Source organism: Rhamphochromis sp. 'chilingali' (genome assembly GCF_963969265.1).
Source record: "Rhamphochromis sp. 'chilingali' genome assembly, chromosome: 18".
NCBI classification, from domain to species: Eukaryota; Metazoa; Chordata; class Actinopteri; order Cichliformes; family Cichlidae; genus Rhamphochromis; species Rhamphochromis sp. 'chilingali'.
The window spans coordinates 16770999-16798227 of NC_137945.1; the positions used below are offsets into that span (position 1 = coordinate 16770999).

Here is a 27229-nt window from a genome sequence, read left to right on the forward strand (position 1 = left end):
TCAATTAAACCAAAAGTTTTAGATTTGGATTCATCATTTCATCAGACCTGTTGACACTAATTTTCAGTCCTGTAATGTGGCAAACTGCAGCCTTTTCTGTTTCCCTTCCTTAAGAATGGTTTCATGACAGGAACCCTTCCACCTTCACAATATGATGAGGCTTCAGCAAACACTCCGTGGATGAAAGGACTGGACGTATCTCTCAGGTCAGGAATCAGGTCTTTGTGCATTTCTTCCTCTTTCTTCAGGATATGATTTCCAAATATTTATCTGCTGTGAGGTTTTTAGGTCTGTTACTTCTTGTTTTCCACTTGTCTAATTTCCTCACTTTTTTGAAGAACACTGCACACCTTGCTGAGTCTTGCGAATGCATTTTACAGTCAACAGCTTTTTGGGAATCATTTTGTTAATGGAAAAAAAAAACTTTTATACCCGTCAACTGTTATCGGTGAAGTTTGTTGCGGATTCAACTAAAGAAATGTGAACAAATTGAGTTTTTGCTAAAATTATAAGTGTGTAGACAATCCTGGTTCACCCATTTGTATGTTTGGATGATTCATTATGAGTGTTAAGTGGCTTGACAAGCAAAAAACAAAACAAAAACATTTCTCTGAAAATGAGTAAAAAAGCAGCCAATTTCCAAAGAAATTTTCTGAAAGACTTTTAAAAAGCTTAAAGAACTAATGCTCAAGATTCACAAACGACTCGACTCAATTTCATAAGCATTTATTTACATGCAATAGTGCTCCAGCATGTGCAACCACAGAACAGCTACACTTTAAAAAGAAAAAAAAAGGGAGTGTAGATTCAGGATCTCCTTCATTTTGATTGCAGATGTCTCTGTCAAAGACTAACACTTATGTACCGACCAGTGAGGGAGGAATAATACTGACACACCTGTCGCAGCAGCCTCACCTGGCAGTCTTTTGGTAACCAGCAAACAAGTAAACACAGAAATGGTTGCAGTATAAAGTTCAGCTTATCAATGACTGAGTTAAAGACATTTTCCAGAATCTCTCCCATTCAGTGATTTAAAAAAAATATACCAAAATAAATAAACTATACAATATATAATCTCTTGTACACTACTGAAACAATGATTTATGTTGCATACACTTGTTAATAGTTTGTTAATGACGAACAATGCATAATACATTTGTGTTACTGCTATACAGAAATGACCGAGAACGTGATATCGCAGAGCTAAACAGCACCTCGTGACAGCATCAGACTGGGTCTGATTGTGTTTCTGTCTAAAGCTAAGTACCTAAAAGGTCCAGACTAAGGATGGAGGAAGGCTGGGAAAGACATGATTGGTGGGGAGGGTTTAGTTGTGAAGTGCTGAACTGAGAGGAAGTCCCTGGAGACTCCAGACTCTTCTTCACACAAGGAATAAAGGTCTCAAATGCAGACAGACAAAAAGACAACATACTACTCCCTTTGTCCGTGACATAGCGTGAGGAGATCTATGAATAAAAAGTCACTTTCTTTTCAATATGAAAATAACCTTATATACAGTATAATCGGACACTTATGTACAAAAGCATAAATATATAAATATCTGTGATACAAAAATAAATATTTTCTCTCTTTTTGTTTACGGTTTATTTAAGTCTCTCATGCATCTGTCACGCTGGCCGTCCCCTCGTCCTCGGGGGACGCTTCATTTGGGAGGATGTTCACTTCCTGTATAGCTGCATCTTGGGATTGTGGCGTTGTGGCTGCTGAAGAGGATGTGGTGAAAATCCCTTCGTCCTCCAGAGAGAGAAGCGGGAAAGATGCCGGCTCTGCGGTAAAGAGAGAGGAATGGTGAGAAGATGACAGGAGGATTCAACAACAACACCAAAACAAAGGCATCCTTAAAAGATGCTCGTTTGGTTGATAATAAAAGAAGAACATTATGAGCAGATATTAATGGAGACATCCTCACATACTTGGAGCGATGTCCTCCGTTTTGTCTCCACCACAGAAGCCGCCATCACCTCCCGCGTCCTGTGAGTTTAAAAGCTGATGTGGGGAGTTGAGGAGCTGGAGAGTGGAGTCATCTGGAGAATAGCAGGAGTGCTCAGGATGATCAGGGCCACTGAAGAAACAAGAAAAACATATTTATTAGACTTTTTTTTATTGTCCATACCAGTTGTGACGTTTGGGATGTTCAGCCAACAAATTTCTTCAACATTTATCCAGGTGTTCAGTTTAAATTCTTGAGCCTGTTGGTCAAAATTCAGTTTTCTTGCTCATCAAATCAGGACAAAAAGGTTTTTTTAATGTCACTAGTTCATATTGGTAGAATTATTTTACGGTGTTAGTCCAGTACATTAAAAAGTAAATAAGTGTTATAATGAAAACACACCTGGTAGAATAGTGGTAAACAGGCAGGTGTCCATTGGGCTGTTGCAGCAGCGTGTCACACTCCATATCACAATCCACACTATCCTGCACAGACAGACGAGCATACATTAAATATTCAAACAAAAACTCGTGGATAGTATAAAACCTAGTTTTGTTTTTGTTTTGTTTTTTTACCTGCTGGAGGCCAGGCAGGCAGTGCTTAGGTTTGCCATTTGGTGTGTATTCTCCGTTGGCGGGGTACACGCCATGTGGAGCAGTCATGTGAGTATCCAGCGGGCAGTGGCCCACTAATGCAAGTCCCTGAAGAGGAACCATGGTGTACTGACATGACGACACGGGGGAGGCCACAGCGGGGAAGCACATGTCGGTTGTTTGCTCTGAAATGAGGACAAAACAGGAATTACACGGATGTAGACGGGGAAGACGTTAATCCCTGTAAAGACTCGAGGAACGGCAAAGTGCACTCACTCTGTTTGGCCCAAGCCCGCCACAGGCAGAAGGGGATGAAGGCGACAATAATGAAGACGAAGGCTCCCAGGACAACGCCAACTATGAGGTAGGGGAGGTCGCCGGGGCGAGGCACACCTACACCTGGCGGTCCATACCGAGGGTCAGTGGGAGTCTCTGATGGGAGAGGCTTTTGGGAGTTAGGACGAGCTGTAGAAAAAAGGAGAAAGAGGAAAAAATTTAACTATTAGCAAAGAAACTCTTTTGTAAAAGACAAGACCAACTGACTGCGACAAGCTTTCGCCAACAAGGCACCTCACCTTTTGTTTCAAGGATGACGACATTGCCAAATTCGCTCTCTCCCTTCTCGTTGAAGCTCTGCATCTTGATGTCGTAGGCGGTCTCGGGCTGCAGGTCCGTAATCGAGTGCCAGTATCTGTCCCCTTCCACCACATCCTTCTTATAGTCGCTGTCATTATCGCTGTCTGTCGGCCGGTAGTAGATGTAGAAACCGTAGATGGGCGTGTTGTTTACTGGAGTGTACTGTCGAGGGGGAGAATAAATCACATTATAAATCACTGCAAGCTTGTTTTTGAAATCCTCAATCTCCTTCTGGACACTCACCGTCCATTTGAGAATGATGGTGGTCTCGTTGATGGCCTCATTATAGGTAATGTAGGGTCCATCGACGGGGCGTTCGTGTGTTCTCCCGCCAACCACCGTGTATGCCTTGGAAGGGGCGCTGGGAGGACTGGAACCAATCACGTTCACCGCTACCACACGGAACTTATAGGACGTACCTACAGGGAGAGGAACGGGCATTGTTCATCTCTGGGATTACAACCAGCCAGTGGCGCTTTCCCATTGTTGTGCTGATTAATGAGGCTTGTTTTCACTTTACTGTCTGTTTTCTTTGAGCAAATGCGATGCTGTGCTGTGCTTTTGACTGATGGCAACAATTACTGAGATGATTGAAACAACACTCATTATGGTGATAAATTTTGCAGACCATGGGAATGTAATTATGTGGACATCATTGTTGTAATGATATGTGGTACGACATGTCCTACTGCTCCCCCCACCCCCACCGAGCCAGAGTAAACAGCTTTGAGCAACAACGCTACGGTTTTGAAAAGAGGGTGTGAAGATGGCTGACCTTTCTCCAGGCCCGTGATCTCCACGGAGAGTCGCGACGGGGGGATGTTCTCCACCGCCGTCACCCAGTCCTCTCCTGCCTTCTTCACCTTCTTGTACTCCACCCGAAACGACTGGATGGGGAAGCCGCGGTTACCGCGAGGAATCCAAGTCACGTACGCCGACATCTCAGTCGCTGTGGAGACCGTGGGCTTGTCGGGGGCTTCGGGAGCTGAAGAAAAGCAGGAAAGAGTGTCAAATGGAAGCTACAAACAGGGACAATATACTCAAACTAGTGAGAGAAAGTTCAACAACGGTCACGTTCAGGACTTACTGGGAGCTCATCCTTCAGGGAACAGAAATGCAAGAGAAAGTGAGACTTGTTAGTGAAAGGAGAAGGTGAAACTGTATCTAGCTCTGTTCATAATCAAAGTAATAGATTTATTAGTATTGTTAATCAGAGAGGAGTTTGTCTCAGTAATACACAGGACTGTTGAGAGCTTACGAGAGAGGCTTGGTGAGGGGACAGAGGGAGTCTTTGGAGGATCATTTGACACTCCCAGATTTTTGCGACCTGTGGACAAAAGAGATAAGGCACCACATCATCTTAAAGAAATATACTCCAAGTCATTTTTAAAGGAAAGGACTGGTGTCACTTTCTGACTCCCTGAGTCTGAGAAGTCAAAAGTTAAGATGTGTTTAAAGCTGTCAAAATAATGATTACCTTAAAGTGCCTCAGTGTTTAGCAAACATGACTCAAAACGGAACAAATAAGGGAATTTCTTGGGGACTATTTTTTTACAGGCAGATTATGCAGCAGCACGCTGATGTGAACTGACCACAAGTACCCGGCATGAAAAAAAAAAAGCACCTGGCGCGAAGACTGAAGGAATCTAGTAGGATAACAGCTGTTGTTGTACCTTTGCCGGTTCTGAAGGTCATCATGGCTGGTTGTCCCAGCCCTGCACAGTTCTTGGCAGTCATCTCGACCTCATACAAGCTGTCCGGCTGCAGCTTGGATAGAGTCAGCTTATGGAGAGAGCCCGGGATACTGGTGGAGGTCCAGTCTGCAAGAAGTTCTCCCACCTGAGAGGCAGAGCAGGCTCAGTTACTAACACAAGAACACATGTGTGACTCTAAAAAGTTTAGACGATGAGCTTCTTGCAGTACCTTTCTGTATTTTATCATATACTCCAGTACAGGAGGTCCATGCTCGTGCCGCGGCTTCCAGGTGAGCTCATAATAGTCAGCCTTGCCTGTGCGTGGCTGACTGAGGATGATGGGGGCTTCTGCAGGCATGTACCCTGGAAATTCTGAGCAGTCTAGAGGCAACATGGCACCTGCAACCCCCGGCCTCACAGGCGGCTGCTCTCTCAGCACCTTGTCTGGGCTGAGCGGGCGGTAAATGGAAGGCAGCCTCCCTCGGGATAAAGTCCCTGTAACGAAACAAGAAGGATGACATCTAACATCTGTGAAATAAAAGAAAATCATCAACAAATTACCAAACTGAACCCACTCACCGGTTGATACGGTGATGAGGCGAGCGGAGGCCTGTGAGCTGCCCACCCCGTTCTCAGCCATGCACTGGTACAGCCCGTCATCCCGGGGGCCCACTTTGGAGATGCGCAGCCCCCGGGAGGTGAGGCGGTGGCGAGAAGACTGGGCGAGCGGCTGGGCGTTGTGGAGCCACATCACAGAGGGAGCGGGCTTACCGCGGGCCTGGCAGATGAAGCGCACCGTGTCGCCGTACACGACTTCCCGCTGCTGCAGCTCCACCATCACCTGAGGAGGCTCTGCAGGGAAAAGAAACACACAAAGGAGAGAGGTGAGGAGGCCGACCTGAAACTCTGTGCATATGCATCTGTGTGGATCTAGGAAACATTTGACTATTTTCTGGTATTTGTAGACCAAACTACTAATCGAGGTAAACTTCGGCGCTTCGGTGAATACAATCGTTCACCAAAACACTTAATTGATCTCCTGATTCCTTAAGATTGCTTTACAAGTGCCAAAAATCTCCAATATTTACATTTTTATATAACTATTTTTGTCTCGCTAAACATCCAAACCCCAAAATGTTCTAACTATAGTGGAAATACTATGAGCTGGAAACAACATGGTTCGTGTTCTTGCTTGATAAGTGACTTAATCGATTCTGAAAACACAGTTGTAGTGTGTGTGTGTGTGTGTGTGTGTGTGTGTGTGTGTGTGTGTGTGTGTGTGTGTGTGTGTGTGTGTGTGTGTGTGTGTGTGTAAGGGGGTGTGTGGAGCCAGGCTGGGCCAGCTAGTTGATGGTTGGCTGCTTGTGAATGGGGGAAAAGACAGAGCTCATTACAGCTACAGCAGCACTCTGGCTTTAATTAGAGCCAGCTGCAGAGAGACGAGCCCACAATACATTCATACACAAACATGCACGCACGCACGCACACACACACAGAAAATCACTGTAAAAACAGTCATCCATAACCTAGACACACTCAATCAAGTCCTGGTGCAGAATAGAGAGCTCTGTCTCCACCAACTCTGTGTTGCAAAACACCGCCCACACTGCTCCTCTCTCACACACTCTGTACATACAGACCCCGTCTTGCCAGTCCGCCAAACAGGAGTCGATGTAATTATTAAATCCATGACACGGAAAAAACTTAAAACAAAACAAAAGTACCTTGTAGAGTCAAACAAAAAACACTTCATTTTACTCACCAAACACTTGGACGTCATAGAGCACCACGGCAGAGCTGGCCGAGCCGATGCCGTTGTCTGCCCCGCAAGCGTAAGTGCCCGAGTCTCCCTCGCCGACTGCATCGATAAGCAGGTTGCTAAGCAGGAAACGCGTGTTGTTGTGGAGACGCAGGTCCTGCCCGTCCTTTGCCCACGTGACCTGGGGAGTTGGGATGCCACTGGCCACACACTCCAGCACCAGCCGCTGGCCTTTAGTCACCATGATGGAGCGGGGTGCCGGCGGGTAAATGATCCGAGCCGCTTCTGATGTGGAGCCTGAAAGAATCGAGGCATTGTGCGTGTGAGCACCTACGAGTAAAATGCGTCCCCGCATGACCAGAATGCCATGCTGAATGAGCAATAGTGACTCACGGCGTATGCGCAGACGATCAGCAGAGGTGGACGTTTTAACCTCCTGAGTGACGGGGTTGTAGGCAGCACACTTGTAGGGTCCCTCATCATCACGTGTGGCATTGGCTATCTGCAGGTTCCCTGATGGCATGATGAGGTAGTTCCCTGCAGGACCAAACAAAAACATAAGTCTGAGTGAGAGGGGTGCAGAAGAAAAGCAGAGAAAATAATCAGAAATACCACAGAGACAAAGAGGAACCATAGAAAAACCGAGTCCATGTTGTGAAACAGCGTGGGTAATATGAGCCCTGTGTGCCATTCCAATACATAGCTGCACTTCCAGCTGAAGCCACAGAGTGGCACTGTCGAGTCTGACCCAAGTGAATGCTCTTCAACGGTGGTATTCATTTCCTCACAGATAAGGTAGATATCAGTACCTACAGCTCCCAGGCATCATCAGCATACCAGCTACAAACCACTGGAGCTTTTCTTCTCTTCCAGGCAACTTAGAAGTAAATAGTTTGAAAAATAAACAACTGCATTCCCATGTTTCAACATTCTCCAGATAATGCCCTTATCGGTGGTTTTACGATGGGTCAGATAGCAGGATTATAGCATTCCGGTAAATTACGAAGATAGTATGGGAATTAAGGAGAGAGAGTGAATGCTATAAAAGATCTTGAGGGATTAAAGCAGCTGGTTACCTTTGGATGTTTCCAGCCACTCCTGTTTGACGCTGTAGCGAACCTGAGCCTTGGGCTGGCTTTCGGGGAGGTGACATTCAATAACAGCCGTGTTGCCTTCATCCACTTCGATCTCCTGCTGGTCATCGGGCTCAAAGTCCCGCAGCTCTAAAAAACAACAAAGACATGAGGAGAAAAGTCAGCGCCGTCTCATAGCTACAACACATTTCACCCTTCTTTCATCATCTTAATATGCAGTGTAAATCACGTCTAACTGCACATGTATACAGTCATTCCTCGGCTTCAGATGTACAAAACCGCAATATTCAGAGCAATAATAACTGTGCTGTTCCCATGTTGGGTGTCTCTCATGTCAGTCCGACTTTGCTGTGTTGTAACCACATTCCCACAGCTTCTCTAATGTTCCCTCTTTTTGGAAAAAAAAACTTCTACCTCCACTTCTTTCCCACTGCTCGTCTTTACGTGATCCGCTGAAATTCGCAGGAATTTTAGGAAAGCACTTCAAGCTAATTTTTCTGGTGTCAGTAACATTTGAGTAGGCCACATTAATCTTGTCAAACATTATACCGGGGGACTGGAGCCGGGTCAGATTCTGTGGGAAATGGTGGGAGTGGGGATTACCGGGGCCATGTGCTGTGACTGTGTCCCACAGACACACGGTCTGCACAGCATAGACACTTATCTGGCCCCCTGACCTTCTAAGCCCCCTGCCTGAGCGGCCTGGAGGCCTGGCATTGGGGGGAGGGGTCAAAGGGGAGAAAGCGCCATCCTATAGGGTTTCATTGCCATTTTATAGATTTGAAGCAGAGAGAACCTAACATGAGACAGAGAGAAGAAACAGGAGCAAAGAGAACAGCACAGGAGGGGAAAATAACACCCAAAGAAATTTGTCATTAAGGCGTCCAACAGTGAAATGAAAGATAAATAAAACTTCTCCAGGAACGTAATTAAACGTCTGCCAGCCTTTGTTGATTTATTCTTAACAAACACAGCCTCTCCATTCTTTCCAGAGCTGCTATAACTGGGGTGTTTTTCTTGGACCCGGCACACCGAGCTGCCCGTATGCACACACAGTCAGCTGATGAGTCTTTGTACACCTCTGTGCAGCAGCAACAGGAGTCCCGCACGCACGTCTCTAAAAGGGGGCAGGGATAGCTCAGTAGGTAAAGTGGTCGCCCCATGATCGGAAGGTCGGCGGTTCGAATCCACTTAACGGCTACCCTGAGGTACCCCTGAGCAAGGTACCGTCCCTACACACTGCTCCCTGGGCGCCTGCTTAGTGGGCTGCCCACTGCTTCACTGAGTGAATGGGTCAAATGCAGAGAAAAACAAGTAATTTCCCCATGGGGATCAATAAAGTATCCATTATTATTATTATTATTAATTCAATAAGCAAAGTTTAGTTAACAGTATCTATTGATAGGGGCTTTAAAGTGATTTACTAAAAGCACTGAACAAACACATTCACTGCGGGCAGTCGATTTATCCACCACGCACGCTGGATCTGCCCCCTCTGCAGGCGCCTGGGGGAGCTTTAATAGGCGTAATGGGGGAGATTGTCTAACACGCACGCACACATTAACAACAAACACACAACACAACCCTATGCCTGTGTCAGCTCTTATTCTGAAAGATGAGAATCCCAGCCAGGACATGTCAAGCTTAGCGGGGTGTGTTGAAGGGGAAAAAACCTCAAGGATAGGCCGTGTGGCGCTCCATTTGCAAAATCAATCAGGTGCTGTTTTTACAGACACCCCTTCCCCCACCTCATATCTCCCCACTCCACCTTCCTCCTCCTTCTCTTGGCTGTTTCTCCCAAATTCCTTCATATACACCTTTTAACGCCCCCTCTCACAACTCTACTGCCCCGCATTCTTCACAGGAAAAAGAAAAATCCCCTCACGGGTGCCTCTCAGGTGTGCACGCGAGCGCGCGCATGTGATGTTTCTTGTGAGTGCATCCTGCATGGATGGAGGATTGATGGCATTCATAAAGTGAAGCAGACCTCCCGCACCACGGCTGCTTGGCAGGGCGAGAAGGAGCGAGAGAGAGACAGTACATTCATCATCTTTATGTGCAGCAGCAACAGGAGTCCCGCGCGCACGTCTCTGAATTATAACACGTTATAGCAACGTGTTGTGCGTTCACGTTGTGCAGATACATGTTTCTACGGCAAAAAAAAAAAAAAAAAAAAAAAAAAGGAGGAGGGTGATTGTCTGCACAAGAATTCAAGCGGGGGAGCTTTTAAGTGATGCCAAGAAGACGCAGATTTTTCGGAGTCGGATAGTGTGGAGGGTCTGGAGTCAACGTATCCTGATCACAAAAAAAACATGTGCGTACAACTAAGAGGGCTCACAAGGAAAGGCAAGCACGTACACACTCCCCACGGAGCAGTTCCTTAGGCGGTTTGGGGGTGGCCGAGGAGAAGCAGTTATTAAATTAAAGAGGCTTTTTTGGGAAGGCGGGGAGAACAGACTGGCTCCACATGTGGTTGTCCCAGTGTGATTCATCCACTATTGGAGCAATCAATAACTTTTAATGCCTTTGTAGCTACAGCCTCTGGAGAAAACCCAAAGAAAAATAAGAGCGAGAGAGGTGAAGATGACAAAAAGAGGAGGATGAGGAGGAGAAAGAGAGAGAGGGAGACGGCGATAATGAAAGGAGGCGAGCTGAGAGAAAGTGACAGGGTGAAGAGTGAAAAACGTGCGAGGGGAAATGCGTGTGAAGATGATTGTGGAGGGATCCGAGGAGGCAGAGAATGTGACACCACGTCTCGTCTCGTGTCAGGATCTTGTCTCGACTGGCCTAAAAACAGCTTCCAGTTTCTGCAGCCGCATACATCACATCCCTACGCGTAAAACAATACTGGTAAAAGCACCCTCCCCACCCCCCTAGCTAATGGTGTGCTCTGCTGGGGCGTATACCTATATCCTCTGTCCACTCTTATCTCCACTCAGCCCTCAGCACAATTACGGGGCCATAACTTCTGGCGAGTCCTGCTGTCGGGCACTGCAGTGAGGAATGTGGTGTTGTGGGGAAAGCAAAGGGCCAATGAAGGTAGGGGGGCCTCCAAGCTAAGTCCTGCTGGTCCCCTTTCCTCCCCCCCACTTGCTCAGACTGGCCCCTGGGTCCCCTTCATTCCTCCAGCTCAGGTTTCACAGTTTCAGGCCCCCTTTTCAGTCCCACAATGGATATCAAATACAACACTGTACACTAGCAAAGCACTAAAAACGTCAGCATGGGGAATCATTTATTTTAACACTATTAAATTGACGCAGCTGTTTTTTGTCTGAGTACACAGAAGAAAAACTGCCTGACTGTGCAGAGTTAATCCACTTATTACTGATGTGCAACAGATTCTCACTGGAAGGACCAAAACTGCAGTAGGTTTATATTTTTTTTCTCCCCAAAACCACAAGTAGTGGAAAAGTACGAGGTTTACAGTGATGTACTGGTAAAGGTTTAAAGCAAACAAATGCCGCCCCTTCACTGCTTTTGTTCTACTTAGAGAGAGAGAAAGAAAAAAAGTCCAACGCGTTCTTTGGATATTCTGACAAACCAAAAAGGGGCCCCTTTGTTTGTGTTTATTTGTCACAGCTTCGTGTGGGTGGCTACTCACTGGCAGCAGTGACGTTAGCAGGCACACTGGCTAGGGCTCCGGCGCTGGTGCTGGCCACACACTGGTATCTGCCAAGAGTCTGATTGGAGAGAACTGGGATGAACAGGCTGCTGGGCCTCAGCACTACACCCAAATCTCCGTCTACCAGCTCACGGCCGTTGAGGCGCCAGCTGATGTTGGCGGAGGCGGGACGGGCACTGCAATGCAGGGTGACGCTGCCTCCCAGCTTCTGCACCACGGATGTGGGCTCTTCGTTGAACGCTGGCACCTCGTCTGAGGAAACGATTAACAACAAGGATTCAGATGCAAATTAGAAACTCTTCATGTGAGCATGCGTATAAAAGATATTTACACGTCGGGGAACTGATATGTATGTTTGCCATCATTTCTTTTCTTGATTAGTTGGAAATCCAAAGCAAAGTTTGACGTGATTAAACCACAAAATTTCCTACAACAGACCAAGAAAAGCAGCAAATTCCCAGACAAATGTTTGGCTTCTTTGGTTGCAAATTTTGCTTGAATCAGTGAATGAGCTAATCGCCGTGGCTCCACATACAATACTTGCATTATTTTTAGTGGCAAGAACAGCTCATGCACACTATTCCCGCCTTCCAATTTCTTTCAAATAAACTGCTGTACCTGCTGCCAGACACATAACATCTCACTCGCTGTGCCTCAGCCAGAATATTTTGTCCCTGGCAAGGACTTACTGTGCATCAGGTGTGTAAAGGCACTCAGTAACTGAGGGTAGAGTCAGGTAGAAAACTGCCACAGCAAATTGTGACTGAGGGCATGAAGACAGATGGATGGAAAAAGGAAACATTTTCATTATTACGTTGCTTACTGTTAATACACAGAGAGAGGAAATAGGCACTGGGATTACAGTGAGAGTGGGGTCCAGTACTTCACAAGCTAATGTTGTTTACTCACCGGTGAGTGAAGCGCCGCTCTGCAGGCAGCACAGCAGTACTGCGCCAAGAGCGCACAACACTGGAGCCCTTCTCTTTTTCATCCACGGAGTCCAGTCTTGCTTTCCAGACATCTTCCATACACTACCCCCTGAAACACACAACAACAGGAGGTGGTTAGAAAGGTCACGTACAGACTCTGAGCAAAACAGGCTTTAGTCAGTTTGTTTCAGTCAAACCTGACTGAAGCAAACAGGCAGAACTGCACCGAGACACGCATCCTCCATCTAAACAGCGCGCAGCTCCCTCTGATTGAATTTTACTTGTATACACACGTGCACGAACAGGCGGCCGCTAACGAAACACAAGCCAGGCGAGGCGGCGCGCTCAGCAGAAAAACTCCAGACACAAATAAAGTCTTTCTTTTCTGTCAGCCCCCATCTCACCGTTGACCCCATCCCCTCCCGCTGCGCCCGCACCCATCCAGCCCACGCTCATCAAAGGGGCGCCCTCATTCTGCGTGCCGTAACCCGACCCCTCCACCTTCCTGCTCAGGTGTAACCGATACAGGTAGAGCGGTATGAAGAGAGGGAAGAAGATAGAGGAGAAGACTAAAACACACAGGCTGCTTTCAAGAGTTTGGACAAAGAGCAACTAATGAGAGGTAGTAGAAGGGAGGGAGGCACAGGGTGGAAATGTATATATATCCTAGAAGTAAGGAGTGAGGATAAGATGGATACTTAAAATACAAATAGAGAAGTTGCTGGTAATGGTTAGTCTATTAACGGTTAATATAGAAAGAGGGGAGCTTTTCTCTCTCTCCCCTTGCTGCCAAGTTTCCCAAATTCTTTCCTGTCAGGTTAAACTAACAACTTCCCGTCAGGATGAGGAGGGTGGTCCTGCAAAACTAAATCTCCCCTTTCTCCCCACTCACTCGCTCTCTCCCTCACATGCACGCATGTCCTCGAACATACAACGGTCCCGTGAGGAACCTGCAGAAGTGGAAGCGGCACGCAACTTTGAACATGCATTTTTGTTCTGAGCTTAATAAGGCAAAGGGGATGATTACTGAAGCCTGCCTGCACACCAACGCGCTCACACACAGAGAAGGGTCCCAAGGCAGGACAGTAAGAGAATGGAAACTTTTACAGTGCACCTTCATCATCTAATGGTAGCAGTGAAGAAAAAAAGATTATTTATTTATATATATATATATATATATATATATATGGCTGCCTGGCACATGAAAACGAGCAGAGCGGTAGGGTGATGGAAAAGCAGCTGCAACAGCTCCACAAGGCCACACATCACTCTCTGCTCCGTTTTAATTGCACATTATGAATGTGTAAACAATTTCAGATGACTAATTCTCGTGCCATCAACAGCAACAAAGCAGCGCTCTGCGTGGAAAAGACAGCGTGGCGCAGTAATGATTAGTCAGCCCCGTAATGAATCGAGTTTATTTACACCAAGAAACAGAACTTTTTTCTCTTTTTTTAAAGCTGCTAAACGCTCCAGTGTTCCAGTTGTTTTTGTATGCTTCCTGCTGGGTGTTGGATTTTAAGATGCTACAACCCCCGCAAAAGCAAAAGGGAACTGGATTTGAGTGGTAACTCTACATAATGCTATTAGCACTGATGCAAAATTTGTATTAATACCCTGTTAGACAAAAACTCCAATCACTGATTTCTCTAGATTCACACATGTGTAGACCTTCTGTTTATCTCTCATTGTGACAAGCCCTCAAGAATGAGGATAACCCTTAGTGTCAGCCCTACATACATGTACAGTTTCATTTAATCACTCGTCCACACAAAGTGGCTCATCAGTAGCGGGCTCACTCTGTAAACAAACAGCATGCTACTGTGGGGACCAGGAGGGAGCAGAGCTGAAGGCCTGTGGCTTCTGTGGCTGGTCACTATATGGACACAACTCAGTACAGCTGCCCATAAAAAACACCTACATCTCTGTGGAGCACCTGTCCCGACTGTAAGAGTCACTAACCATAAACCAACTACACGCACAGCGGGACACGCTACCTCAGCGCGTAGCCCTCCCACATGTCCGATTTCTCATTCTTTTCAAAATAAAAGCACTAGCAATCAGACGAAGGACAGAGCTTTGTTGCAAAGGCACCTCGTACAATATCACTCCCTTAAAAAAAGAGCCCTGCTTCTCTGAGTGTGTCTGTTGGTCTGATTCATTAGCGAGCTGGGTCCTGTCTTTGCTTAGCGGATACCCTGCGTCAAGATGAAGAGTTGCCCTGACATCCATGTCCAACTTTTTCCATCACTCCTTCCCAGAGAAGCCAGAGAGGGAAAGAGGAGCCTCCCACGCATCAGCGACACTGATAAAAAACAGAGCACACACACACAGACAGCTCCCCTAAATTAAAAGCAGTGTGCATGTGCACTGGTGTGTCTGTTTGTGCGCACATATGCCTGTGACTGTTTTGTTACAGCCCTACCATGAGGAACGACGCCGCATGGCAAACACATTGTGCGAACAGCTTTGCGGTATATGAGACATACTTTAGTGACAGTGCAAGAGAGGGAACTCTGTGAACTGTTCAAATCTGCCAGTCCCACTGAACAAGTATGACTAGAGTGGAACCATTTCTGTAGTCACAGTAAGGACCTGAAACTCGACTCGCTACAGTTTTGATGTAGACCAGTAAAAGAGACAGCAAACGATGACAGCGCTGTGATTTTTAGATTTTGGGTAGCTGTTTTAATATTTATCTTTTGGGTAATATAGCTATTTTTTAGTTCAATTAAGGATTTTGTTCATTTAAGTATTGAAATAAAAAAAGTCTAAACTTGCTGACATTATTGAAAGATTTTCAACCTACCCCTGCAACAGGTGGGCCTCCATGCAACATATGCATTAAATAAAATGTGAAAAATCAACTTTTTATAAGCATAATTGTGCATATACACTGCTACAGATCCATATTAAACAGAGTTTCTGCAGGATTTCTTCTATCAGATCCATTCTTGTGGTTTCAGCAGGTTTAGATTTTCCTACCCTCCCTCAGTGCCTTCATGTTCCCTTTGAAATTTAGGGAGAAAAAAAAAAGACTTTGATGCTTATTACATCTATAAAGGTGTCAATAGAGAAAATGTTTTAATGGCACATATCCATGTATTGCACAAAAAATCCTTTCCAGACAGTTCTGTTCAAACCCTTTAAACTCATCTTGGTTTATCGTAGAGCTGGGCGATAGAACGATAACGATATGTATCGCGATATAACTTTTACTTGATAGAGAAATTAAGCTATCGTAGAGCTGGGCGATATGAGATTTTTTCATATCACGATATGTTTTTTTCATTTCAGGCGATAACGATATCTATCACGATATAAGCCAAATAACTATATTTGTAAGATTTAAATGTGCCGTTGCTCACAAGTAAAATGTGAAATAATCAGCAGCTTGTTTTTATTTAAATATTTATTTCCCATAATAAGTTCAACAGGGTAGATGTACTTAAGGAACATGAGACTTTTTCAGATAAATAAAGGCAAATATTGCAAACTACACAAAAGGCAGCCGCTAAAGCGTTTAAGTTTCAAAATAGAACAAACGAAACAGACTAAATTGTCAATTCCACTTAGAAACAAAATATTAATTCTAAAAATAAATCTTAGTTTGTTTTACAGAAGAACAGACAAAACTGACTAACTTTTGTCAATATCAAATAAACTGAGAACTAAAAGGAAATTCTCAATCTCTTCTTGTTGTATAGCTTAGCTTTTCAAACAGTTTTAACAGTTACTTTAGTCTGACAAAAGCCGAATGACGAATTAGCGCTTCCAGTCAGAGACTGAGGCTACGTCCACACGTACACGGGTATTTTTGAAAACTGAGATTTTCCGTTTTCGTTTTAAAAAATAATCCCGTCCACACATAAAGGCAGAAATGAAGGAAAACGCTGCTATGAACATGCCAAAGCAGCAGGTGGCGCTAGATTCCTAACTGTGCCGAAATGTTGGCCAATCAGAAGTCTAGAAGCCTCGGTGGGAAAAAGTAAACAAAGCTGGGGCATAGAAGCAGAACCGAGTCGTATGTGTGGAGGGACAGTAACTGTGTGTATATGTAAGCATTTAAACACTGCAGAGAGTAGAATTAACAGTAACAGTATTGTAGAAATTCATTTCACCGAAACAATAACGTGGCGCACAGTGTGACGCATGCACCAGTTTATTGTATTTCCAGACTTGCTTTCGGCACAATTTACAGTGCACGCTACTCTGTTTTTTGTCAGACTTGAAATAGCCGAAATACCTTCACACTACGGAACTTCTATGGCTCTTCCGTTTGACAATCTCTCCGGCATTGGAACCATCATCTGTTTTCTCTTCGGTCACGCTCGGTTGATTTTTCTAGTCGGCACGCGATAGACCTCGCCGCTCTTGTCCTCAAAGAAAAAAAAAAAAAAAAGGTCAGCCAATCCAAATTAAGTAGCGCAGAGCCGAACCAATCACAGCCGCAGCGTCACGTCGCGTGGCTTGTTACGTACAGCACAAGTGCCAAGCCGCACGTGTGTTTGTTTGGGAAGCAGCCAGCGGGTAATGGAGGAAATGAGTGTGCCGACTAGAAAAATCAACCGAGCGTGACCGAAGAGAAAACAGATGATGGTTCCAATGCCGGAGAGATTGTCAAACGGAAGAGCCATAGAAGTTCCGTAGTGTGAAGGTATTTCGGCTATTTCAAGTCTGACAAAAAACAGAGTAGCGTGCACTGTAAATTGTGCCGAAAGCAAGTCTGGAAATACAATAAACTGGTGCATGCGTCACACTGTGCGCCACGTTATTGTTTCGGTGAAATGAATTTCTACAATACTGTTACTGTTAATTCTACTCTCTGCAGTGTTTAAATGCTTACATATACACACAGTTACTGTCCCTCCACACATACGACTCGGTTCTGCTTCTATGCCCCAGCTTTGTTTACTTTTTCCCACCGAGGCTTCTAGACTTCTGATTGGCCAACATTTCGGCACAGTTAGGAATCTAGCGCCACCTGCTGCTTTGGCATGTTCATAGCAGCGTTTTCCTTCATTTCTGCCTTTATGTGTGGACGGGATTATTTTTTAAAACGAAAACGGAAAATCTCAGTTTTCAAAAATACCCGTGTACGTGTGGACGTAGCCTCAGTCTCTGACTGGAAGCGCTAATTCGTCATTCGGCTTTTGTCAGACTAAAGTAACTGTTAAAACTGTTTGAAAAGCTCAGCTATACAACAAGGAGAGATTGAGAATTTCCTTTTAGTTCTCAGTTTATTTGATATTGACAAAAGTTAGTCAGTTTTGTCTGTTCTTCTGTAAAACAAACTAAGATTTATTTTTAGAATTAATATTTTGTTTCTAAGTGGAATTGACAATTTAGTCTGTTTCGTTTGTTCTATTTTGAAACTTAAACGCTTTAGCGGCTGCCTTTTGTGTAGTTTGCAATATTTGCCTTTATTTATCTGAAAAAGTCTCATGTTCCTTAAGTACATCTACCCTGTTGAACTTATTATGGGAAATAAATATTTAAATAAAAACAAGCTGCTGATTATTTCACATTTTACTTGTGAGCAACGGCACATTTAAATCTTACAAATATAGTTATTTGGCTTATATCGTGATAGATATCGTTATCGCCTGAAATGAAAAAAACATATCGTGATATGAAAAAATCTCATATCGCCCAGCTCTAGTTTATCGTGATTAAAAAGTTCATTTTCATGGGAGGAGTTTTTAAGGGATTATCTTCGACTGCTGTGGTATTTTAATGGTCATCTCAGGGAGATCTTAAAGGTGTCTTGACTTGCAATTTGCTGTGAACACTTAATAACTTGCCTTCAGGACTAAGGAGTGATCACCTTAATAGTACGATTAAACATTTCTATCCAGGTGGGAGTGTCCTCAGGGGCAGAAACATATGAAAAATTATGAATGTAATTGTATGATGGCCAACCTTTTACAAAGTGCTTTCATCATATCACAAATGAGGGAATATGTTTTGGAAGAATTACATTCCATCCCTCCAGTAGAGTTACCATGCGGTGGACCAACACCATTGGTTACTGGACACAGATAGCTGTGGACAGCCAAACTAGCAATATACCATTTTTGTGTCCTCATGGTGTCCGCCTTGAATAGGCATCCATTCTTTGTGTCCTTGTTGTGCAGCATCTGCAAGGTCACGAAAAATTGGCAAGCACACGGATGTCTGCTCAGAGTCACGTGTTCGCCCTCGGATACCTAAATAAGCGTCACTTGAATTAAAACGGATGTTGGCCCATTTTGCATACTCTGAAACCAGAAGAAGAAGCTACTCTGTGCGGGTTCTTACTCCAACACCTGTTTGGAGAGGGCGAGGAGAAAGCACAAACAGCAGGCAGTGAGAGGTTGTGGCGGTGGTGTGCAGGCATGCATCACGAGCTGTAGGTATGCCGGTGTCTCATATGCCGTTGTGGGGCAGAGACACTTGACAGAAGTTCATTGTGAGCGTGCTAAGTAAAGACACCGGGGCCCCCGTTCTCTTGTGCCCCTGCCTCTGTGGATAAATTCATTTTGACAACCCTGCTAATTGGATAAAACCCGACTGGAGCCTCCTCCCCGAGCTCTCACATTCCATCTGCTTTCTAGCACGGAGAAGACGAACAGGAGAGAGAGGAGGCAGTGAAGGGGTATCAGGGTAGTAACTTCTCGTGAGGAGCTGAGCTGTTGAATATTTATCACCTCCCCAAAGTCCCCTCTTGCGCTCCCTCCTCCTCCCCCAGTTTTTACGTCTTTTTACAACCCGTGCGCTCCCCTCCACCCCACCCTATCCTCCCTTAAGGTTCTCCAAACACCACAAAGCCCCCCCTTTAGATAAACACATGCGGTGTCAAGTGTTAGGAGTGCCGGGGGTTCAACTGCCCCGCTCGGGCCCGCAGCCCACAATGCCACGCCGCATAGCTGTCATGCGGGAGGCCGGTTGCCCCTGGCGACGCTAACAGGCAGAACGCACCTTAATAGAGTGGAGAGTCATTGTAAAGCAGTGAGCCGGTGCACAGACAAAGACCCCGCAGACCCCTGGAGAAAGGGGAGACGCTACTCTGAAGGGTCCGGGGAAGAGCTGATGGGCCCTGCTCAATGACCAAAGAGAAGAGGGAGGGTGGGGTGGGGGGGGTGCTCAATGACCAAGAGGTTTCTGTAGTGGTGTGTGGAGAGTTTGTGGAGGCAGAGAGGAGGAGAGAGAGTTCGGTGCCTTTAAAGACTGATGTGAGCTGGGTGAAGGGGGTTTTATGGATGCAGGGGTAGGTGGGTGGGTGGAGAGGTTGACTGAGAAAGCTGAACAGCGACTCAAATTAATAGAGAGGATGTCAACTGGCAGGCGAGCAGGAGGAGAGAGCAGAGCCTCATCAATGAGCGGCTGTGTTCGAGGGAGCGTGTGTGAGAGCGTCGCTGAATGTCTCAACATATTTTCTCCTCATTCTGTCAATCTGTTGGCTGGCCTCTTAGCCTGGCCGGGGTTTTGGTGCTGAGTAAAGGAGGAGGACGCGCATGGTCCAACACAACCACATCCGGTTTACCATTAGACCATCACACAGGGCAACTACATAAAAGATGAGAAGGGGATTTTTATTCCAACAAATTCTCAAGAAAACACTGAGACAGGCGTCACATGTTAGCTGCTGGTCAATGACTTCCTTGTTCTGTTAAACCTAGAGTCCAACACCTAAAGATTTTCACCCAAAAGCTACATGGATTATTGACTAACCCGATTAACCAACTTTAGAAAGTCATTTATAGTTTCCTAAACCCCCAAAAATACAGAATCAAAAGTCTTGTTTTGTCGAACTCGCAGTTTGAAAGCAAAAATATTTTTACTTCATTTTCTGCAATAATAAAAGGGAGAGAGGGAGCACATGCTGACACTGGAGATGCCAGCGTTAAACCAGCTAGTTTTGCAGATTATTCACTTAGCTGTTTCCGCACTAACTCTGCACATGGATTTTTTTTTTTGGTCACCCAAAACATCAAAACTCAAATATGTACATATAATCTGAATAGAACTGGGCAGAAATACATGCGGTTTTGTGTTAGTTACTTTAGTATTAATGCGTGTACCTCTGGATGTTGCCCATCTCTACTATAATGCAGATAATGCAAAAACTGAAGCGGACAACCTCCGTTGTTTTCCCTTCTGCCAACTCAACACCAAAACTTGGCAGAGTCTAAGTCTAAAAATCGATTCCCACCTCTCTTTCCACTCCCCCGCAGACAAGAGGACATTATGGAGTCCCCTTTGGCATAAAAATGCTGCCCAACAGGTGGAGAGGGGGCCAGCTCAAATCCTCCACTCAAAACATCACTCGTTCTCATGCCACAAAAATTACACATCAAAAGCATCCCTAACGAGGTTGAGAACCTACCCCCTCCTCCTTCATAATACGCTCTCTCAAACACACACGCACGCTTCACAAAGTATTAACGAGCTATACGCCCGTCCAAGCCCTCCTTCACCCCCTCCCCAAACCGACACTAACGAGCTACAGTGCGTCTCGGGGATTAACGAGAGGGATCTGGACAGGCCTGCCATGTAGAGGAGGGGGCGTTCTAATCAATTAGGCACTGAAGCATTTGCATAATTTAGATAACGAAGCCGAATTAACCACGGAGAGCTAATTATGGTGCCATGGTGAGCACATCCACCCACATTCTTCTGCCTGGTGTGGGATGCCAGCGTGCCCACCAAGGCCATGGGAACAGGGCTGGATCATAGAGGCTTCCTGGGGAGTTAGTTAGACCTGGAAGGATGGGAGCGAGGAAGAAAGGAGTAGAAAAGATAGAATACCAGGGTTAGGAAGACAAAAGAATAGAGAAAGATGTACAGAAGAACAGGAAGAAGGACACTGAGACCATTCCATATTCTTACTCCATATTAATAAGGAATAGTATCCATTATTGTTATGGAATAAGGATATGGAGAATGATTAAGATAGAAAGCTAGAAGAACAGAAAGATGGATAGAAACAGATGATAGAATTAAGGATACAAAAGCAAATAGAAGCATAGCAAAAATGTTAGAAAGATAGACGGCAGGATACAAGGACAGAAGGATGGATATAAAAAAGGATGATAGAAATAATTTTTTTTTAAAAAGAATAGAAGGATGCCAAGAAGGAAAGGAGGACCGATAGAAAAAAGGATAATACCCAGGATTTCACAGTACTCATCGCACAAACACACACGCGCGTGCATGCAGTTACATATTTCATTTACCCACAACCATTCTCTCCTTGCACAAGAAGCACAGACACTCAGTGACACATAAGCAAGCAATCACACAAACTCCTATTACATGGTAAAAGTATACTCACAGAGGCACATAAATATGCAGACCTCAGGAAGTTTTTCCAACACCAAATGTCAACACGCTAAAAAACAGGCTACCACTTATCCCAAGCCCGAGAAATAAAACGCACGCACGCCGCGGCATTCACGCATGCCAATATAGACTTTCATAGCTGTACGTATATGCAGCCTGCTCTTTGTGTGTCCCTGCGGCGCTGGGAGAGAGGGGAGGGAGAGAGGAGGGATACGGGGTGGGTTAAAGGGGGCCCCCCAACTCTTTTGGCAGCTCATGCATCAGAGTGAATGGAACCAATTATAAATCAAGAGCAATTTCTCCCCATTATTCAGCAGGAACCGGGAGGGGGGGGGACTGGCCCTACAACTCTCAGTGGGAGATGAAGGAAGGAAGAGAAAAGCAGAGCGGGTGAAATATTATATGAAAAACAGATACGAGGAGGCATTAGGAAATTGAGATAAGGTGGGGGGGTGACAGAAAGAGAGATGAGGGAATGGAGAAAGACTGTAAAGTTAGAAGGAGCAGGCCAAATGAGAAGGTTATAGGAAAAAACAGACATGAGGATGAATTGGGAAATGGATAAGAGGCAGGAACGTGAAGAGAAGGCGATGGGTTCGGCTGCGTCAACTGAGTTTGAGATGGTGCAATAGCGCCTGACAGCCTAGCTCATGGTTATCGAGTGAAAGCTGCTGCATCTCAAAGACATTCTTGGGAAGGGAAACAGCTGGAGGAGGCTCTTTTCAAAGAGAGCTCTCAGTTTCAGGAGCAGGATTTGTGAGACGCAGTAAAGCAGAGCTACCATTTGTCCTGTCACTCAAGGCCACGGATATGCATTATCCTGCATAAAATAAAAACCTCATACAGATACAATTTGGACAGCAGACAGAGCCGCGCTGTCGATGGAAAATTCCAGCACTGATAACCTCAGGGGCCCAATACCTCACTAATCTGGTGCCCAGTGATTTATTCTGTTGAATCATGTCTTCTCCTGCCAGTCTGACATTCTTCGATGATGAGTTCTTGCTCTCTGGGGCAACACTTTAAATCTGATTATTGGTTGTAGCTCTGGGATACAACCCAGATTCCAGCTTTTTTTTTTTGTTGTTGCCGCTTTTATTGACCTATAACACAAGCTGGAGAAAAGAATACAACGCACTTATTATTCCAGCGTGCGTGCAGGCTCAGCGCGCCACACTCAGCGAGCCCGCACGCAAAAGGTGAGAAACTTAAGGAAACCAACGAAAGGGAGGAAACTTTTCCAACTGAGTGCATGAAAGAGAGCAGAAAGAGCAGGAACGTGACTGCGAGGCTTAAACCGAGCGGTTCCAGTCAGAATGCAATCTTAAGCATGTGTGTGAATGATCTATTAGAGCGTCTGGGTTGCTTTTGGCTCGTAATAACACCCCCCTAATCTTTGTCCAAATATCTGCTTTGCACACACAGGACTATTTGTCTGCACACACACACAGCTTTCTTACCAGAGTCTGGAGTTGATCAATGATCTAACAACACTCATACCGCACTCTCAATGTGCATTTGTGTGTGTGTGTTTGTGTAAGAGAGCGAGAATGAGAGTACGCCCTGGGTAACTTCATTATCCAATCAAGAACTTTTACTTTAAGCAGATCAACTCAACTAGTTTAAAGGCTTTGGATAATCTCTATAAAGCTGTTAAGACACTGGCTGTTTTTAATATACATATATGTGTATAAACTGAACACAGACGTGCAGATATGGTTTTGCAAACGTAGCCTAAAAGCGGGCTTCTGTAATGGAAAAAGCTGAACAACCATCTCTTGTTCAACAGACTTTTTCCCTTTCTTTCATTGCATCTAATTTATCTTCATTCCTTCTTCAATAATCTGCTTGATCACAGCCAAATTAGCATCTCCAACACTGTCAAAACTTTCTAGTTCCCCCCTTTTCTTTTTTTCGCCCACCTCCCTCCTCACATTCCTCTCTCCCTCTCACTCTGTGGTCCTGGCTGACAGGATCAAGAGAACAGAGGTATGCAGCCCCAGGGGAGGTGCCTAGACCCCGGCCACCTGCCAGTCCAGGTGTCCCTCTTTGGTTATCTGATGTCTGACTGGACACAGAAACCCTCCTGAGGGAACGAGGCTCAAGTCCAAGCTTCCAATCTGTCAGTGCGGGAGGACTAATGCACCGTATGTCAACAGGCCAATAATGTCTGGCAGTGGAAAATGAGGCAGCCTTATTTGGCAATGAGTGTGTTCCTCGCTCGTTTATGAAAAGTACATTAACCCAGAAAAACATCTGCTGAAATTATCAAGTAAACTAGTCACACTTCTCTCTCTCTCAAGTCTTTAGTAACCCTTTTTCTAATGCACTAATCTCAAAACCACCACGCAGGTGACAAGTAATACATTCTAGTGCAAGGAGATGATCTTGATGGGAGGGTAGCTACCACACACACACACACACACACACACACACACACACACACACACACACACACAAGCAAAGGCCTACAGATTCTCTCTGCAGGCTGTTATGACTGCATGAGCGTACCTGCTGTCAGAGATGAAAGCGTGCCCCCAGGATGGAGCTTTTTCTTCTTCACCTTTGTCAATTAACACGGATGTTACACCCACTACAACAATGGGTGCTTTTCAGAACCACAGTGAGAAACTTTTGGCTCCCAAAACCCGAGCGCGAGCGCACAGCGGTCCTTATGGATCTGCTGGCTATTCGCAATCTTGAAATGCATCTTTAAAATCCATTTATGTCTGCAGACTTTGATTTAAACCCAGATGTGAAAACACTCCCGGCTGCATGAGGGGTTAGTTAAAGCCTGTCCTCTTTGCCTTCATATCTTACATCATACCTCAACATGGCAAAGTCAATTTGGAAGCAAAGCTAAGATACGAGTGAGAAACTCTATTTCTGTTGGCGGCAGACCCAAATCCACACAGTAACTTTTCCTCACAGGCTATAACACATACGAAAGCTCAGCTCCTATAGGATGGATGAAAACTATCCAGCAACAGGCAAAATAGGGGAAAACTGTCTGTCTGGCAGGTAACCAAGATCAATGAAATTTAATTTCACTGAAGAAAAAGAAGGTTCTGCCGGTAACAGCCACATGAAACTGTAACCGAAAGACAATAAAGCAAGCTTCCTGTCCATATAGTCTTCATTCGCAGTCCTAAAAATGTAAAAAAAAAAAAAAAAGAAGAAGAAAAGCAACTTAATAGGAACATTGTATGGTTTTTTTAACATTAATTACAGTGTAATACACATATTATAGAGGCTTGAAACATGCCTGTGGTGCAGCATAATACATTGAGTCTGCTTTACTGTATGAAAGCATGTTAGTCTTCATTTACGAACCATCTACAAACGAGAAATGGCACCGCCTTGAGAAACATAACCAAAAACTTTTGAAAATGTAGTTTGGTATCAGAAGACTTATTTCTAAGAACTTATTTCGTATTTCTGTGAGAAATATCTGAAATGTTTGCTCAAAAATGTGTTCTCCCATCTTTAACACGTGGTTCGTGTTCACAAGTCAATAATGGTATGATGGTATTTAAACTTTTATGGGGAAATAAACTGTTTGAAAATGATAGTTTCTGCCCACAGTAGCAGCAGCTCCAATATTTTTGCTTAGTATTGCACAAGATTGATTAGCAACTCCCATAATTGTCGTCCCCCCCCCCCCCCCCCCCCCCCCCCCCCATTCCCCACATCAGCAATCAAAGGGGCCAAAGCCCTGTGAGAAACAGGCAGATAATCAGACAGGAATCATTTAGTTCAGCTTTGATCCACCCGCCTGCCAGAGATGATCAACAAAAACAACAAACCCTGCTACCAAACAAGAGGCTCCTTTTTTACTGAGACCAATTAATTCGCCCAGAAGCTGTGCGCCTAATTGGAGGAGGCCAGGCCATTCGTTTCGACTTTTAATCCAAGTGACATTGATTCAGCGGGAACAATCGGGCCCTCTTGTCTGATGCCATGTCTGTCACTGAATCGCGAAGCCGTCCTCCATGCAAGGCAGTGGAGGCTAAATGTAGACTAATCCAAATAACAAAACGACACCTGGGGTTGGAAACTCGAGCCCCTGCGGCTGTTTCTGCAGGCCTCCATCCGCCTCCTCTCCACCCCTTACCTCCTTTCCCTCCACCCTGGGAGCCTTCACGGTGATGCAGCCTTTGGCCAGCGCTCAAAACTCGGGTGGGGGGATCAAGACGAACATTTAGTCATTAAATCAGACCTGGATGAGGGGAAGGCATCAGGGGAGACTCTCCTGACAGCGAGGCAGGATGCAGGGTTTCTCACCAACAGAGGTGCCAGTTTACTGGAGGCTTTAATGAGGTTAGTCTGACACCAGGACTTTGGTTTGGGGGTGAGAGGGAGTGAGTGGGACTCCACTCAGGTAGCAGTGTTTGGGTTTGTTGATGACAGCAGAAACATACAATCTGGTCGGGGCTTTTTTTGAGCACTTGGAGGAGGGTTGTGGGAAAAAAATAGAAGATTGCGGTCTAATGCGTAAACGTAACCAAACTGTTATGTTAAGATCCAACAACTTTGATAGCACTACATAAACTTCAGGGGGAGGGAAGGGGCAGGATTTTTAAAGATGGCTAAGCAGCACCGTAAAAAAAGAAATTAATTATTTATAAGAACTCTGAGAATTGGCTCTCGTTCTTTCTACTTCCTTACAAATCTACTCATCGGAGGTCACTGCTCACCCGCTTTTCTATACCTCACCACAACGATGCTGAGCATGAGGGTGATGTTGATGATATGGGGTAAATCTGGCAGAGCTCACCATGTCTGTCTCCTGTTACCCTATGGGAGCGACTATAGGCTGCGGCCTGCAAAACGTAGACACGTTTTCCCAAAGAAAAACGCAAGTATACCTAAACACACAGCCGTGAATCTCCGCGACGTGTTACGAGAGGTCCGTAGCTCTTCATAAACACGCATCGTGGTGAAATAGTCGCCAGAAAAGTGGGGGAAAACTTTGGGGGAAAATACGGACGCGAGACCAATCAGGGCGCAGGCTAAGTCCGAAACCAAAGTCAAATTTTTCCTTTTTTATATAAAAAGCAACTTCAAATCCAAAATCTGACCTCGAGGTGCGTCCCAATAATGCACGTCTGTGTCACGGGAACTTTGTAGCAGAGTTTTTGTGGATCATAAGGCTGGAGAAAGCGGAGGAAAAAAGCAAAACAAATGCGGCTATCGAAGCAGAGACGCCAGCATGAACGAACTAGTGATCAAACACCAAGAGTCGCACATTTCTCTGAAACAGAGTCACGGATGAGCCGGTGAAGTGCCCACAAGAGTCGGAAAACACGCAACATAGCCGATACGTTCATGTATAAAACTGTAACAACAGCGTAAAAAACACGGAGCGCACGAAGCGGTCAAACTTACCAAAACTGCACTGCTCGGCGCTCGCACCTCGTTTTAACCAGGCGATCTTCTCTTCGCGTCTCTCCTGCGTTTAAGTCCCCCAAGGAAAAAAAAACACAACAGTTTTCGCTTCTCTTTTCCCTCTAAAGCCTTTGCTGCTTTAGTAATTTACTGCGATGCCACCGACATTTTCTTCGGCTCCCCCAAGTTCTCACATTGAAAGGCCGTTTTTGGATGACTGAGCTCTCAAACAATTCTCC

General features: G+C 45.2%; 1 protein-coding gene across 3 annotated transcripts; it reads right to left on the minus strand.

The window, feature by feature from the left end:
* Window positions 1-716: 716 nt before the first annotated feature.
* boc (BOC cell adhesion associated, oncogene regulated) lies at window positions 717-27229 on the minus strand. 3 transcript variants are annotated; one of them, XM_080864482.1, is made up of 19 exons: window positions 26991-27228; window positions 16525-16657; window positions 12259-12387; window positions 11329-11601; window positions 7710-7856; window positions 7027-7170; window positions 6637-6930; window positions 5454-5726; window positions 5104-5369; window positions 4854-5019; window positions 4439-4507; window positions 3956-4165; window positions 3424-3599; window positions 3120-3342; window positions 2821-3009; window positions 2527-2729; window positions 2354-2436; window positions 1935-2083; window positions 718-1787 (listed from the first exon to the last, which is right to left on the minus strand). In XM_080864482.1, exons 3-19 carry the CDS (start codon window positions 12368-12370, stop codon window positions 1618-1620), a joined length of 3147 nt encoding a protein of 1048 aa, XP_080720608.1. In that variant the 5' UTR covers window positions 12371-12387; window positions 16525-16657; window positions 26991-27228; the 3' UTR covers window positions 718-1617. The 3 variants fall into 3 exon arrangements, with proteins under 3 accessions (XP_080720609.1, XP_080720608.1, XP_080720607.1); XM_080864483.1 differs by lacking the exon at window positions 16525-16657 and having other exon boundaries at window positions 717-1787; window positions 1931-2083; window positions 26991-27229; XM_080864481.1 differs by lacking the exon at window positions 16525-16657 and having other exon boundaries at window positions 26991-27227.

What these genes read in the sequence shown, in the direction of transcription:
- boc (XM_080864482.1), bottom strand. Translation starts at nt 12,370, where the DNA reads ATGTCTGGAAAGCAAGACTGGACTCCGTGGATGAAAAAGAGAAGGGCT. An exon ending in TGATCGTCTGCGCATACGCC is followed by an intron (nt 6,931 to 7,026) that starts GTGAGTCACTAT and finishes CGATTCTTTCAG; the next exon opens with GCTCCACATCAGAAGCGGCT. An exon ending in GATCACGGGCCTGGAGAAAG is followed by an intron (nt 3,600 to 3,955) that starts GTCAGCCATCTT and finishes CTCTCCCTGTAG; the next exon opens with GTACGTCCTATAAGTTCCGT.